The sequence below is a fragment of the Ylistrum balloti genome, unplaced genomic scaffold (assembly GCF_031769215.1).
Source record: "Ylistrum balloti isolate Yb309-2 unplaced genomic scaffold, AGI_CSIRO_Ybal_v1 Utg370312, whole genome shotgun sequence".
Classification (NCBI taxonomy): domain Eukaryota; kingdom Metazoa; phylum Mollusca; class Bivalvia; order Pectinida; family Pectinidae; genus Ylistrum; species Ylistrum balloti.
In genome coordinates, this window is record NW_026782231.1 from 240,973 (window position 1) to 256,150 (window position 15,178).

Consider the following 15,178-nt stretch of genomic DNA (forward strand, 5'->3'; position numbering starts at 1 on the left):
ATTACATTATTTTTCAGGTATTAATATGTCAGTGTTCCTCTGTTATTTGATGTGTGCTAAATATTCCGACACATCCCCATACCATTCACACAAAATTTTACACCTTCCAAGAATAGTATTACAGAATGCTGCAAACTATTTTGTGTCCTGAAACATGGAAACTATTTGAAAAAATACTAATCATTCGTTTACTTTGACTTTTAAGTGTAAATCATCCCAAAATAGTATCTGTGTAACATATTAGCATTCGAAATCCTTCATTAACTACATGACAGCACACTTAACAGAGGTGGTCAGGTGGCGCAGTGGTAACACAGTCGCCTTTCACCTAGCTGTCCGGGGTTCGATTCCTGGAACAGCCATGGAAAGGTATGGGGTCACCTGCCCGACCACATGGGTTTCCCTGGGTACTCCGGTTTCCTCCTACAGTAAGACACCTTGCATACTTACCACCGGGCCAACAAGAGTGATTGATATCAGCTAAAAACATGTTTCGCAATTGTAAAATAAATAAAGCTTATACAATTTATTTATTAAATGCAAAAACTTAACCCTAGAAAAATGATAAAGCCCAAAAAATATTAAAATCTGGGTTTTGTCAAACAAGGAGAAAAACTTATATGGTAAATGGAACTGTACAAGGAAGGTGTAAACCAAATTTCAAGTCAATTGGACGCTCAGAAAACAGATATTTCACCAAATGCATTGACAGAAAAATATTGGGATCATTTGTTCATTTTTTTATAAAAGGGGTGTTACTCTCTGAAAAAGGGGTGTTACTCTCTGAAAAAGGGGTGTGGTGGTGGGGAAATGCAAAGTCACTACATGGAGCACATCTCCATATTGTACTGGTTATTCACACAAAACTTTAAAAAGATCCACTTTGAACTGATGGGATACAAAGCTGGACAATGTTCGTCAACGGACAGATGGACAGACAGACAGACAGATAGACGAACAAGCTGATTCTAGTATATTCCTTCTTTGAACGGGTATAAAAACAAAGACACAACTATATTTTTAAGAATTTTCTGTTCAATCTTTATGACATGTAGTGAACAATGTTGTGTATGAAATTTTAATAGGACACAATACATATACATATAAGACAATATCTACACATTCCTACTATGATTGTCATTATCCACGTTTCAGATAATAAACAAAATGAAACACATTTGCAGCTGTCGATATGGTAAAGACCAAATAATTCAACCTAACTATGTTTCATTTCTTCATCAAATTTCATCAACTTTTGACTGATATTTATTTTTTTCACATTTCTAATCTGCCTTTATTTACATTTTTCATTACTTTTAGAACAGTAGATAAAGAGAAAAATGAAAAAAATAAATACTAACAAAAAAGTGATGAAATAGCTTACAAGAATGCAATGTTTTACAAGCTGAATCATAGAAACAATAGGTCAGTTAAAGAGGGAACAATGTGATATTCTTTATATTATGTATGACTTAGCACACAATAACGTCAACTATATAATTATCAACAGGGGAGGGGTTAAGTTTGACGTTTAGAGTCCACATTACACCTGACATCATATGAACACACGTTCCATGGATAATGGGGGCCACTAACTGAAACTTTTAAAGTGCCATCACACTGAAATGTCATCACCTGATACCTTGCATGAGATCTAATCTGGACACCTTATCCTAACCACTGGCTAACCAGTCTTTGTCGTTCATAGACAACTGACATTGTCATGATAGAAAAATACATTAAAAATTTATGGATTTCAGTAATTCTCTTGATCTCATAAACATTTAAAATTTTAACATCTTACAACAAACCTGTATAAACAATGAGCTCCTGGAAATGATAACGTAATTTAAATGAAAAGAAAATCATTTGGAGTAGAGAAAAGATTTGGTCACTAAAATGTTATCAAGCCGTAGGCTCAAAATATATCACAGTTTCTAACATTAATAGCTTTCGTGGTATGACATGAGTTACAGTACAATAAGATCTGAATCTCACTCACTGATCTGCAGGGATAAACTGAAGATAATTGAGCGCATTATTCCCATTGTCAAACCCAATTTCTATTACTGTTTACACCTCATCAATATCATCTTTACTTATCACCGAAAAAAAATCAAAACTGAACTTGAGTTGATAATACTACTTTAAAATCATTTATTTTTTGTGGTGCTCAAATTTCATGGTTTCCCAAAAATATATGTATTTTTTGGTTGGCACTTGACCTCATTCATGTTTAAATCTTGCCCATGAAATCTGCTAGTACTGTAATCTATGCAATCTTTTATGCATTTGTTATTTTATGGTGAAATAAATTCATGGATTTATAGTAGCATCTAAAACAATGAAAATAAATCTCCCACAAAAAATAAAGACTTTACAGTTTATATATCTTACTTATCTAATTTTTTGCTCTTTTTGAGGATAAAATGGAAATCTAAAAAATTAGATACCTCAAAAAGTGAATTTAAAAGGAAACTTCATTGAATGACTTCTGTGAAAAACATGTCTTTCATGCTTCAATATTTTAGTTCAATTTAAATCACACAATAACAATTACATGAGAAATCTGATGGCTGACATGAACAACATAGACATATTGAATTAAGGTTTACAGACATAGAAAAGATATTTTGGCAAATAGTACTAAAACAAACTGGTGTCAGGCCTGTCTTCCTCAATTCTAATGAATGTTTAATCAATAAACATGTCTGAACATAAAACTTTGACACATCATAAAAAAATCAATCTTTACATTGAAATAAACAAACAGTGATTAGTAAACTGAAAAAAATATATATGATATGAACTATCATTCAGGAATAAAAGATAAACATAACACAATATACCAAACCCTCCATTTCAACCCGAACTCTAAAATCATTGTAGGGGGGCACATTGGCTAAGTGATTAAGTGATCTGAGCGCCTATATGACAGGCCCACCACCTCTTGATCATGGGTTCGAGACCTTCATAGGGTAGTTGCCACGTACTGGTCGAAGGTCTGTGGTTTTTCTCCACCAACCAAACCTGGCATGTCCTTAAATTACCCTGGTTGTAAATTGTTGATTAAAACAACAATAAACGGTACCAAACCAAAAATCTGTGTCTATTTTACTTTATCATTGTTACATGATCCCAGAATACCATTTACAGAAAACAACACAGACTTATTTAGGTTTATATTCAAAACATTTTAAGTCTACAAAAAATTAACCAGCATCATTAGTATCAAAATTTGTCAGAAATCCAAAGACAGCATTTTACCATAAAATGTCTTTCACTTTCCAGTAATTTAATCCTGAAAAAAAATAAAAAAAAAAAAACCCTGAACAAAAAATTAATTTATACAATTCTTTAAATAGCATCTTATCATTATACAGCTTCCATGTACATAATTTTGATTGCTGTTTTATATCAGTATCCATGTAAGAGTAAATGGGTAGTAGTGAAATTTGATTACATGACATAATGGTGGCTGAGGGTATCACTATAAGACCCTGGCCATGAAATAGTGGAGCTCTAGAAAACTACGGTTAAAATGAGCAGCATGTTTTGACTTTTCAACAGCATTTTTAACAAAAATATCCTGCTGAAGGTAATTTGAATCACACACAATGTAATAAATCACAGTTTGATTGATGTCGGTGATCCATTTCATATGTTCACAGAGAAATAAACTTTCTTCTTCAAAGTATCTGTTGTCAATTCTGGCATTTTAAATCGCTCTGATTTGGTTCGAGCTTCTCCAAGCAATTGTTCCACCTAAAATGGAATATTATATGATAAGTCAACACATTTGTAAACAATGAAACACATGTATTCATATTTCATTAAAAAAAAATCAGCAAAGAATATTTAAGTGTAAGAAGAAAAAGTATGACTTTGCTTGCTCCAATGCATATAACATTGTATCATTGATTGAGGAATTTTCAGAGACTGTCAGAAGTGACCTTTGACCTTTTAACCTTGACTAATGACCCCCTTAATGTGATAAGGTGTAGAACTTGATATCATTATACAGATATCTTGGTACAGTAGTTGTAGTTACATATACCATTAATTTTTTCTTCAAAACTTCCCTGGAACATTCACCTGTTTCCAAGGGGAATGATAAATCTGTTTTTCCCTTGGGAAAGACAGCTCATGGATAATTTGATATCAAAACTCACAGTAGGATTGTCCATATTTAATATTATGTAACTATATCAAAATTTGAGGTATTCAGTTTGAACAGATGTGTCACCAGTCACTGATAATGGCCATTTTGTGAATACAGGTATATAAATTCACATTTATCAAACATCAAATTTGAGTTTATTCGAAGTCTCTCCCCAGATTAGAGGGAAATAATCATTGCTAACCATAAAATGAAATATTTCTTTTGATAAAAACATGTGGACAAGCAATTAGTGAAGACGTCATATCTAAGGTGAGCTATTTATAGTACACAAACAATAGAACACTACAGGACTACAGCTATGACACTACAATGCAGCGCCAGGTGAGTCGACAATTTCTGTTTATGTAGTAATAACAATTTCCTGACATATTTGAAATCACATTTGAGGTTTCTCGCAAATTAGGACAAAATTAAAGTTCACAAAAACTAAACGTAATCTGTTACTTACAGTTCATGACAATAACTTCTAATATTACACAACAGCTAGAGAAAATTAATCAATTAAACATGTTTGATGCGCACACGGTTATCTCTGTCCTACGAATGATTTTTTAAAAAATGTAAGCATAGCATGTATACTTCTAAAATGTTACCCCTGACTTAAGATTTTTCTGTCCAATTATCACACAGATGTGAAGGATTCTAGTCATCAATTTACCTTAACCATCATTTCTTGGAGGCTGTCCTTGTGAAGGGACTCGCAGAAGACTTTTACCAATGCCTGCAGCATCAAGGAACCCTTGTATATCGGCTTTCCTTCACCTGTCAAAGGTCAAAGAAATATTGTATGAGCTACAACAGAAAACCTTCTAAGTTAATCAAAGCTGAGTGGAATACAGGTGTCTGTAACCACCTTGTATGGTGTATAATAACAACTACAGGCACCTGTAACCACCATTGTATCTATGAGATAAGAACCGGTATGGTATACTTTTAAGTACTACAGGCTCCTGAGGAGTGAAAAGTACATACACATTCATGTTCTATATTTTCCTACAATAAGCTTAGGGTGCAAACACATCAATTCTTAATCAAAGTCATTATATTGCATTTAAAATACTATTTCTAGTTGATTAATTTGAATATTATAATTAAAACAGATGTATTTGTGTAGATTTTTTTTCAATGAATTCAGTACTCTGTAAAGTAAATTTTAAAAAAAATCATGTTAGGTTTTGCATCATTATGTATTCTTACTCTCATGAAAGAAAAAACTAACTTTGTACTTAAAAATTAACAGAATTTACATGTAGAAAGGAATAAAGTGCAAAGTACAAGAAAATAGTATGATTGCAGCTTTTCATGGTTTTAAACATTAATAAAAAGTTGATATTTTTTAGGCGAGTCTAGTAAACTGAGATGGGTTTCTCTTTCAATTCTGTTTTCACTCTGTCTATTTTTTGTGATCATACTAACCAAGTGTCCCAGCCATGTAGATATAAAAGTCATCCATGGTGTTTGATGGGCAGGAATCTGTACTATCTACTCCTAATTCCCTCCATGGTGAGTCTGATTCTCCGACTAATGGAGTCTTAAGTGGTGTTCTCTGTACAACACTGCCTAGTTTTGGAAAAGTTTCAGGAATATCTAAAGTAACATAAGAAATAGAATTGAAGTAATTTTCTGTGTTGCATCATGCAACACTCCTACTGCTCTACCTAGTAACTGTTGCAATGTGTGTTAAGCTGTCATCAAATATCACAGTCACAGAAATAACAGGTAGAACTAAACATGAAGATTTACCTACAAATTAAATTCTAAATTAACAAATTTTCTGACTGATATATAAAATAAATTGGGCAGAATTGGAATTGAAAAACTAACCAATATATATGTGGAGGTTGATTCTATATTTTCAATTTGTTGTAAACTTTAGCTTTGGACTAATTTTGTGGAGATTATTTTTGTGGTAGTCTATTTTGGGCTACTTCATTGGTATTTATTTTCACGTTTGTCAATCAGTTTTTCTAACAACATGAGGAATACCACATGTGGTTGTCTCCCTTCCTTTGCCTTTTGTCCACTATTTACTCTAAACACACATTCTTGCCAGTTCCCAGTGGTAATAAAACAGCAAAGTAACTTGATTGTATCCTTTTTGGCATGTGTTGACTGGGAGAAAGTTTGGAGAGACAAATAAAATGTTTTAATAAGTATAATGTGCCTGGTACTCGCTTACACAGCCAAACAGCAACCTGACAGGACAGAATTTAGTATAACTATAGACAGGTAATCAACTGTGATAGTTTTCCTTTTCATAACTAAACCCCACCATGACATCACATCTAGTCATCTTCCTTGTCATGCAAGGACCTGAGCAAGCAAGATTCTGATGCACAGACTTGTTACTGGTAACAATCTTGCTGTCATGTCTTTTACAATTGTCTGACCCTTAGAACTTGCATGCACACAACTGGAAAATAATCAAATGACCTTTCCCATTGTAAAATGGCAGTAAAATGGCAAGGAAATCCATTCAGAATCAAATTCATCCAATATCCAACATCAGCATCAACATGAAATGTGTCATCCTTCCAGTTGTACCTAACACCAACAGAAGTATGAACATGTGGTTGTCTCTCGTACCATTGTACCTAACACCAACAGAAGTATACACATGTGGTTGTCTCTCTTACCATTGTACCTAACACCAACAGAAGTATGCACATGTGGTTGTCTCTCTTACCATTGTACCTAACACCAACAGAAGTATGCACATGTGGTTGTCTCACTTACCATTGTACCTAACACCAACAGAAGTATGCACATGTGGTTGTCTCTCTTACCATTGTACCTAACACCAACAGAAGTATGCACATGTGGTTGTTTCTCTTACCATTGTACCTAACACCAACAGAAGTATGCACATGTGGTTGTCTCCCTTACCATTGTACCTGAAACCATCGAAAGTATGAACATGTGGCTGTCTCCCTCATCATTGTACCTAACACCAACAGAAGTATGAACATGTGGTTGTCTCCCTTACCATTGTACCAGAAACCAACAGAAGTATGCACATGTGGTTGTCTCCCTTACCATTGTACCTAACACCAACAGAAGTATGCACATGTGGTTGTCTCCCTTACCATTGTACCTGAAACCATCGAAAGTATGAACATGTGGCTGTCTCCCTCATCATTGTACTTAACACCAACAGAAGTATGCACAAGTGGCTGTCTCTCTTACCATTGTACCTAAAACCATCGGAAGTATGAACATGTGGCTGTCTCCCTTATCATTATACCTAACACCAACAGAAGCATGCACATGTGGTTGTCTCCCTTACCATTGTACCTAACACCAACAGAAGTATGCACATGTGGTTGTCTCCCTTACCATTGTACCTAACACCAACAGAAGTATGCACATGTGGTTGTCTCCCTTACCATTGTACCTAAAACCATCGAAAGTATGAACATGTGGTTGTCTCCCTTATTATTATACCTAACACCAACAGAAGTATGCACATGTGGTTGTCTCTCTTACCATTGTACCTAACACCAACAGAAGTATGCACATGTGGTTGTCTCCCTTACCATTGTACCTAACACCAACAGAAGTATGCACATGTGGTTGTCTCCCTTACCATTGTACCTAAAACCATCGAAAGTATGAACATGTGGTTGTCTCCCTTATTATTATACCTAACACCAACAGAAGTATGCACATGTGGTTGTCTCTCTTACCATTGTACCTAAAACCATCGGAAGTATGAACATGTGGTTGTCTCTCTTACCATTGTACCTAAAACCATCGGAAGTATGAACATGTGGTTGTCTCTCTTACCATTGTACCTAAAACCAACAAAAGTATGCACATGTGGTTGTCTCTCTTACCATTGTACCTAACACCAACAGAAGTATGCACAAGTGGCTGTCTCTCTTACCATTGTACCTAAAACCATCGAAAATATGAACATGTGGTTGTCTCCCTTATCATTATACCTAACACCAACAGAAGTATGCACATGTGGTTGTCTCTCTTACCATTGTACCTAACACCAACAGAAGTATGCACAAGTGGCTGTCTCTCTTACCATTGTACCTAAAACCATGGGAAGTATGAACATGTGGCTGTCTCCCTAACCTTTTTACGGATCACTAATGGAAGTATACACATGTAGTTGTCTCCCTTACCATTATACCTCACACCTTTGGAAGTATGCACCAGTGGCTGTCTCCCTTACCATTGTACCTCACACCTTTGGAAGTATGCACAAGTGGCTGTCTCTCTTACCATTGTACCTAAAACCATTGGAAGTATGCACAAGTGGCTGTCTCTCTTACCATTGTACCTCACACCTTTTGAAGTATGAACATATGGTTGTCTCCCCTTACCATTGTACCTCACACCTTTGTAAGTATGAACATGTGGTTGTCTCCCTTACCATTGTACCTAAAACCATCGGAAGTATACACATGTGGTTGTCTCCCTTACCATGCCTAACACCATCAATGAAGACCAGCTTGGGAACCCCAACCAGTCTCGCTTCCTCATTCAGACGATCTGTGATTTCCTCCAGCTGAATTCTCTCCCCTTTACTTCCAGACAGTGACTTAGTATGTGGATTATAATGAGTCAGAATGAAGACAATATAACAGCTATATTGTTTTTTTGCCAAAGCGTCTTTTTCCCTGTCCAATTTCTCTCGTATTTGCTGTAAAATGAAATAGTTATCACCTTTAACATTACACTGCTGTGAATATCAGAATATAAACAAGTGAATCAGAATGGCTGTTCTATCTCAAAAGGATTGTAACAAATATTTCACATTATTTCTAGCCAATATGAAATGAACTATGACATTGATAGTATACGTGAATGACAAATACAGCAGGCAAAAATCAATTTTGCTAGGCAGTGACAATTGAAACAAACAAAAGATAAATAAGATACTATGATAAGAAACTGGATAGTAACATTTTCTCACAACATTTGTGGTGTTTTCATCCATACCATAAATTAATCATCCATGATTATAAACAATATTTTTAAACACAATTCACCTGTACGGATTGGTCTGTGTATGATTTGACATCATATTTCAAGTCCTTGAATAACAGGCACAGACAGGTGGTATCAAAGTCACCATTAATTTCTGGTTCTGATGGAAACCTCTTGTTGTTGAAAATGAGTACTCTGCCTTTTTTATCACATGGGTATGAATTTGTTGTATCCTGTGAAAAACAAAATTAAACTGGTTATAGAAAATCCTTTCTATAATTTTACAAATTTACATAAAACCACAATAAGTAATAATATTAATAATAATAATAAAAAAACACTCCTTATCTGAATGAATTACATTTACAAAATTCTTAAAACCGGTTTGAATGATGATAAATGATAATCTGTATGGTCTTTTTTTAATATTCAGCTTTTCCACCTTGGATTCTTTATTTAAATTCCTTGATCTGTCAAGAAATCAAAAAAGTCTTACTCGAGTCCTTTCTGTACTATCCACAGTGTCAGAGTTTGGACCTCTCTTCACCTTGACCTTGTCTAGTGTGTCCCCTGTGTGAGGTGGCCAGTCCACTATAGGATGGTTAATAACAAACATGGTTATACTGATTTGTGATTGGAAAAACACAATGAATTTCAATTACTTCATTTATTTATATTTTCTATCAGCAGGCCTTCATTAGATCCCTAAATGTTAGCCACTTTCTGATCAATCCCTGAATGTTAGCCAGTTTCTGATCAGTCCCTAAATGTTAGCCACTTTCTGATCAATCCCTGAATGTTAGCCAGTTTCTGATCAGTCTCTAAATGTTAGCCACTTTCTGATCAGTCCCTAAATGTTAGCCACTTTCTGATCAGTCCCTATATGTTAGCCACTTTCTGATCAGTCCCAAAATGTTAGCCACTTCTGATCAGTTCCTAAATGTTAGCCACTTTCTGATCAGTTCCTAAATGTTAGCCACTTCTGATCAGTTCCTAAATGTTAGCCACTTTCTGATCAATCCCTGAATGTTAGCCACTTTCTGATCAGTCCCAAAATGTTAGCCACTTTCTGATCAGTCCCTATATGTTAGCCACTTTCTGATCAGTCCCAAAATGTTAGCCACTTTCTGATCAGTCCCTAAATGTTAGCCACTTTCTGATCAGTTCCTATATGTTAGCCACTTTCTGATCAGTCCCTATATGTTAGCCACTTTCTGATCAGTCCCAAAATGTTAGCCACTTCTGATCAGTTCCTAAATGTTAGCCACTTTCTGATCAGTCCCTATATGTTAGCCACTTTCTGATCAGTCCCTAAATGTTAGCCACTTTCTGATCAGTCCCTATATGTTAGCCACTTTCTGATCAGTCCCAAAATGTTAGCCACTTCTGATCAGTTCCTAAATGTTAGCCACTTTCTGATCAATCCCTGAATGTTAGCCACTTTCTGATCAGTCTCTAAATGTTAGCCACTTTCTGATCAGTCTCTAAATGTTAGCCACTTTCTTATCAGTCCCTAAATGTTAGCCACTTTCTGATTAGTCCCTAAATGTTAGCCACTTTCTGATTAGTCCCTAAATGTTAGCCACTTTCTGATCAGTCCCTAAATGTTAGCCACTTTCTGATTAGTCCCAAAATGTTAGCCACTTTCTGATCAGTCCCTAAATGTTAGCCACTTTCTGATTAGTCCCAAAATGTTAGCAACTTTCTGATCAGTCCCTAAATGTTAGCCACTTCTGATCAGTCCCTAATGTTAGCCACTTTCTGAGCAGTCCCTAAATGTTAGCCACTTTCTGATCAGTTCCTAAATGTTAGCCACTTTCTGATCAGTCCCTAAATGTTAGCCACTTCTGATCAGTCCCTGAATGTTAGCCACTTCTGATCAGTCCCTGAATGTTAGCCACTTTCTGATCAGTCCCTAAATCAGTCCCTAAATGTTAGCCACTTTCTGATCAGTCCCAAAATGTTAGCCACTTCTGATCAGAGAGAATTTAACAATCCCATTCTTCTTATGAATTAGCAATAACAACCCATAACTATTAAAATTCTCAATGGTTACCTGTCAGCCATTTTTGTTTTTCCAATCAGTCCCGAAATAGAGCATGTACACAACTTGAGACCCATAGGAACCTACATACTGGTACAACATTTTACTATAACCCATACATCACTTCTGGAAGAATATAAATAACTATAACTGCCTTCTTGTGAGTAACTTAAATACCACTCCCAAATAGATACACTTAAGTGACCTCATCATTTTCTGTATGCTACGGCTCCTTAATTACCATATATTGTAAAAGTTATGTGCCTTAACACAAATACATGTCACCATGACAACCAAATGACATCAGATGTTTTGTAAATTAGTTCCATTGTAATTATTACAAATCTTCTAACTCCTTATACATCAACTTTCAGGATGATTGGACAATATCTCAGTTTCCACCAATCGGAAGCCTCCATTATGTTACCATAGTAATGGTTCTGGAAACACTTAATTTATAGGCTTAAATTATAGGCTTTGAAAAGTGCCACCATCTGACCACGTTTTTTTTTTTTAAATTGATATAAGGACTGATGAGTTATGGGCCATTTCGCAACCAAAACTTCTGCTGACAAATTTTATACACAGGTGCTTGTTATATAGAGTTGGGTTTTATAATAAGGAATTTGTTATATACAGAATGTATGTACAGACAGTTGTTTTATATTTAGGTGGCCTTTATAAACAGGTTTAACTACATATACATGTAAGATTTTCAGCTGGAGTTACAACATGCTGCAGTTACATTTTATCACTCAATCTTCTGTTCTCCTTCAGAGAAACTGTAACAGGCCTATTAAACTGTATAGTTATTCTCAAGTTTTATATAAATACCGTTGTCTTCATCACTTTCATTGACCTGTCCTCTGGAGAAAGAAAAGCTTGATGTTTCTTGGTGTAGGAGGGGACTCATTGATTGTAATGGAATGTCCTGTTGTGTTTGCTGTCTATGGAAAACGTCATCACTAGCCTGTGTGACAATGCTAGACATCTGATAAGACACTTCAGAATTTACATTGCTGGAGAGACGTTTCCTGACTTGAGTTGTATTAGTCAGCTGACTGTTATCAGTATTGACAATATTCTGTAGTATAGACACTGTGCTGCAGCCACTCTTTGTAGATTCGGAGAATGAAGGTTTACGTCTACAAACCGATGAAGCTAAAAAGAGGAATTCTTGGTTAAGTGGGACAGTGGTAATACACTTGTTTTTCATCTACATGACCTAAGTTTGAATTTCTCAGTCTATACAGTCTGTGCAATGTATCCAGACATAGAAATTCTCGGATTAGTTTAAATAATCAGATATCACTCTATGATATTAACGTAAAAAAACCCATTTAATTTGTAGATGTTATCAACCTTATTGAAAAATAATTATTTCAGAACTTTCTGATCGGCTGTAACTGTAGCAAATACATGATTCTTAAGAAAAAGGCAGATCAAACTGCCATAAAACAGCCCGCAAAAAAAACTGTGCCTTGGAGTTTCTTAAAATAGATTGATTTCCCATTGATAAATATAGACTTTTAAATTGCATCATATCAAAAGTGAAAGTGGATTAACTTTTGGAAATATTTTCTGTTTGATTTTAAACCTAAGTGTATTGTTTGTATAATATGTATTATGATATTTTTTTAAAATTTTGTAATATATTTCATGATATAATTAAACCATAAGTGTTAGATTTTTATCTTACTGTTAATTAAATTTCATTTCCTGAAAATTTAAAACTGAAATAAAATGTATTTTTATCATTAAACTGCCTGCCTTTTGATTTATTTTGTGTGATACATTGTTTTATAAAATTCAGAAAAAAAAAGAAATTATGTATCTTAAGGATTTATAGTCCTGTAACTATGACAAAAGATGTGAGATTTTTACCTGTAATTAACAAACTTCTCTAAGATGTCATTCATATAAATTAACATACCAAACTAAGTTCAAATCTGATGAAAAAAAATGTAAATGATCTGATGAAAATTGAAGAAAATGCCTTTTGAATATTTTGAATAAAGCCATGAATAATACCTTTTTTATTAGGTTGGAGAAATCAAATACTGACTTCATCAAAAGGCTAAATAATACATTTTTTGTTTTATTAATGACTGCCTCTACCGGCAGTATTTTCACTCGAGCTTCACCTCGTATGCGGAGTCCTAGAGTCCTGTCCACAAATCTTTCACAAGTTTCCTTCCATTCTTCTTCTGTTGAGATAGTTATCTCATCACCATCATCTGCAGAGAAAACAATTCCAATAAATATCCATAAAAAAATATCAAACCTTTGTCATCTTTAAAAAAAATTATTTCTTCTGTGTATTTCATTAAAACAAATTTACAATGACTCCCAGTGTTGTTATAAACCTTCCACCAATGTTGTGGTACATGGTAGGTTTATAAGAACATTACAAGAGGGATATTTTAGTGGCAAATATGCTGGTAAGTATAGTTGTTGGGGAAAGATGTGTAGAAATGCTTAGTTTACAATGTTTTAAGGCCCTAATGAACTTTTATATATATGGATATATATATATATACATTTATATACAAATTGATATGGGCTTATATAATTTGTATGAAAGTTCATATAAGAAAATATATATATATATATATATACAAGTTTATATATGAAGGTACACTTATGCATGGAAAATTTTATGAAGTGAAATCTATGTACATGTGTGATGAAAACTTGATGAAGTGGCATATATGTACATGTGCAATGAAAACTTGATGAAGTGGCATCTATGTACATGTGTAATGAACACTTGATGAAGAGGCATCTATGTACATGTGTAATGAACACTTGATGAAGAGGCATCTATGTACATGTGTAATGAAAACTTGATGAAGTGGCATCTATGTACATGTGTAATGAACACTTGATGAAGAGGCATCTATGTACATGTGTAATGAACACTTGATGAAGAACACTTGATGAAGAGGCATCTATGTACATGTGTAATGAACACTTGATGAAGTGGCATCTACGTACATGTGTAATGAACACTTGATGAAGTGGCATCTATGTACATGTGTGATGAAAACTTGAAGTGGCATCTATGTACATGTGTAATGAACACTTGATGAAGTGGCATCTATGTACATGTGTAATGAACACTTGATGAAGAGGTATCTACGTACATGTGTAATGAACACTTGATGAAGTGGCATCTATGTACATGTGCAATGAAAACTTGATGAAGTGACATGTATGTCCATGTATATACATCATCTGTACATGTTCTAGCAGTAAACAGGATCAATAAAATAGCAACAAAATTCTTGGAATTTCAATGTAGGATGGACTGAGGTGACTCACCATTATAAACTAAATCCAAATTGGCATCCTGGTTTGCCAGGAATGGAAACCAACTCTGTACCTCGTTCTTTACATCCTCAAACTTTGATGATGAATTTATATTGCGAATATGGGTTTCTTTAAGTGTTGCTTTCACTCTGATCTGACCTCTTGCACTATCATCCATTCTGAAATTAAGTCTAATCAAGATATATGATATAAACATATGAAAAGCTTTACAATGATCAGCATTCCACCTTGGTTAAGCTAACTTAGGCTTCCATATACCATTTTTCCAAACTTCTTTGAGATTAAGTTAAATATCAGAAGGTCACATAAATGTATACATTATACGTGTACGTGTTACGTATGTTTACATCTGTATAAGCACGTTAATTTACTGTGAATTAGTACAACTTACACCAACTGAAAATATCCAAATATTGGTTTCTGAATGGATTTGATAATTAGATAATATACTATATATGGACTATTGGTTATTTCCAAATTCCTTCCCATTTCCTTTTTTCTTGTGTTTATGCTATTCAGTATACAGTATTTCTAGTATTTGTTTTCTTTTTTAGACATGAGGGTCAGCGTTAATTTGCTTATACTTACTCATCTACAATATATATATCTTTATGAAAGATCCTTTTCTTTGTTTTTGTAAATATCCATGTTTCTTCTGGGTTGGGAAAACGAAA

General features: G+C 34.4%; 1 protein-coding gene across 1 annotated transcript; it reads right to left on the reverse strand.

The window, feature by feature from the left end:
* Positions 1 to 1,023: 1,023 nt before the first annotated feature.
* On the reverse strand, positions 1,024 to 15,153 carry LOC132553214 (uncharacterized). The gene is made up of 10 exons (XM_060217444.1): positions 15,093 to 15,153; positions 14,496 to 14,662; positions 13,316 to 13,408; positions 12,006 to 12,332; positions 9,624 to 9,718; positions 9,190 to 9,360; positions 8,621 to 8,840; positions 5,600 to 5,770; positions 4,842 to 4,945; positions 1,024 to 3,765 (listed from the first exon to the last, which is right to left on the reverse strand). Exons 2-10 carry the CDS (start codon positions 14,659 to 14,661, stop codon positions 3,658 to 3,660), a joined length of 1,455 nt encoding a protein of 484 aa, XP_060073427.1. The 5' UTR covers position 14,662; positions 15,093 to 15,153; the 3' UTR covers positions 1,024 to 3,657.
* Between the last annotated feature and the right edge of the window lie 25 nt (positions 15,154 to 15,178).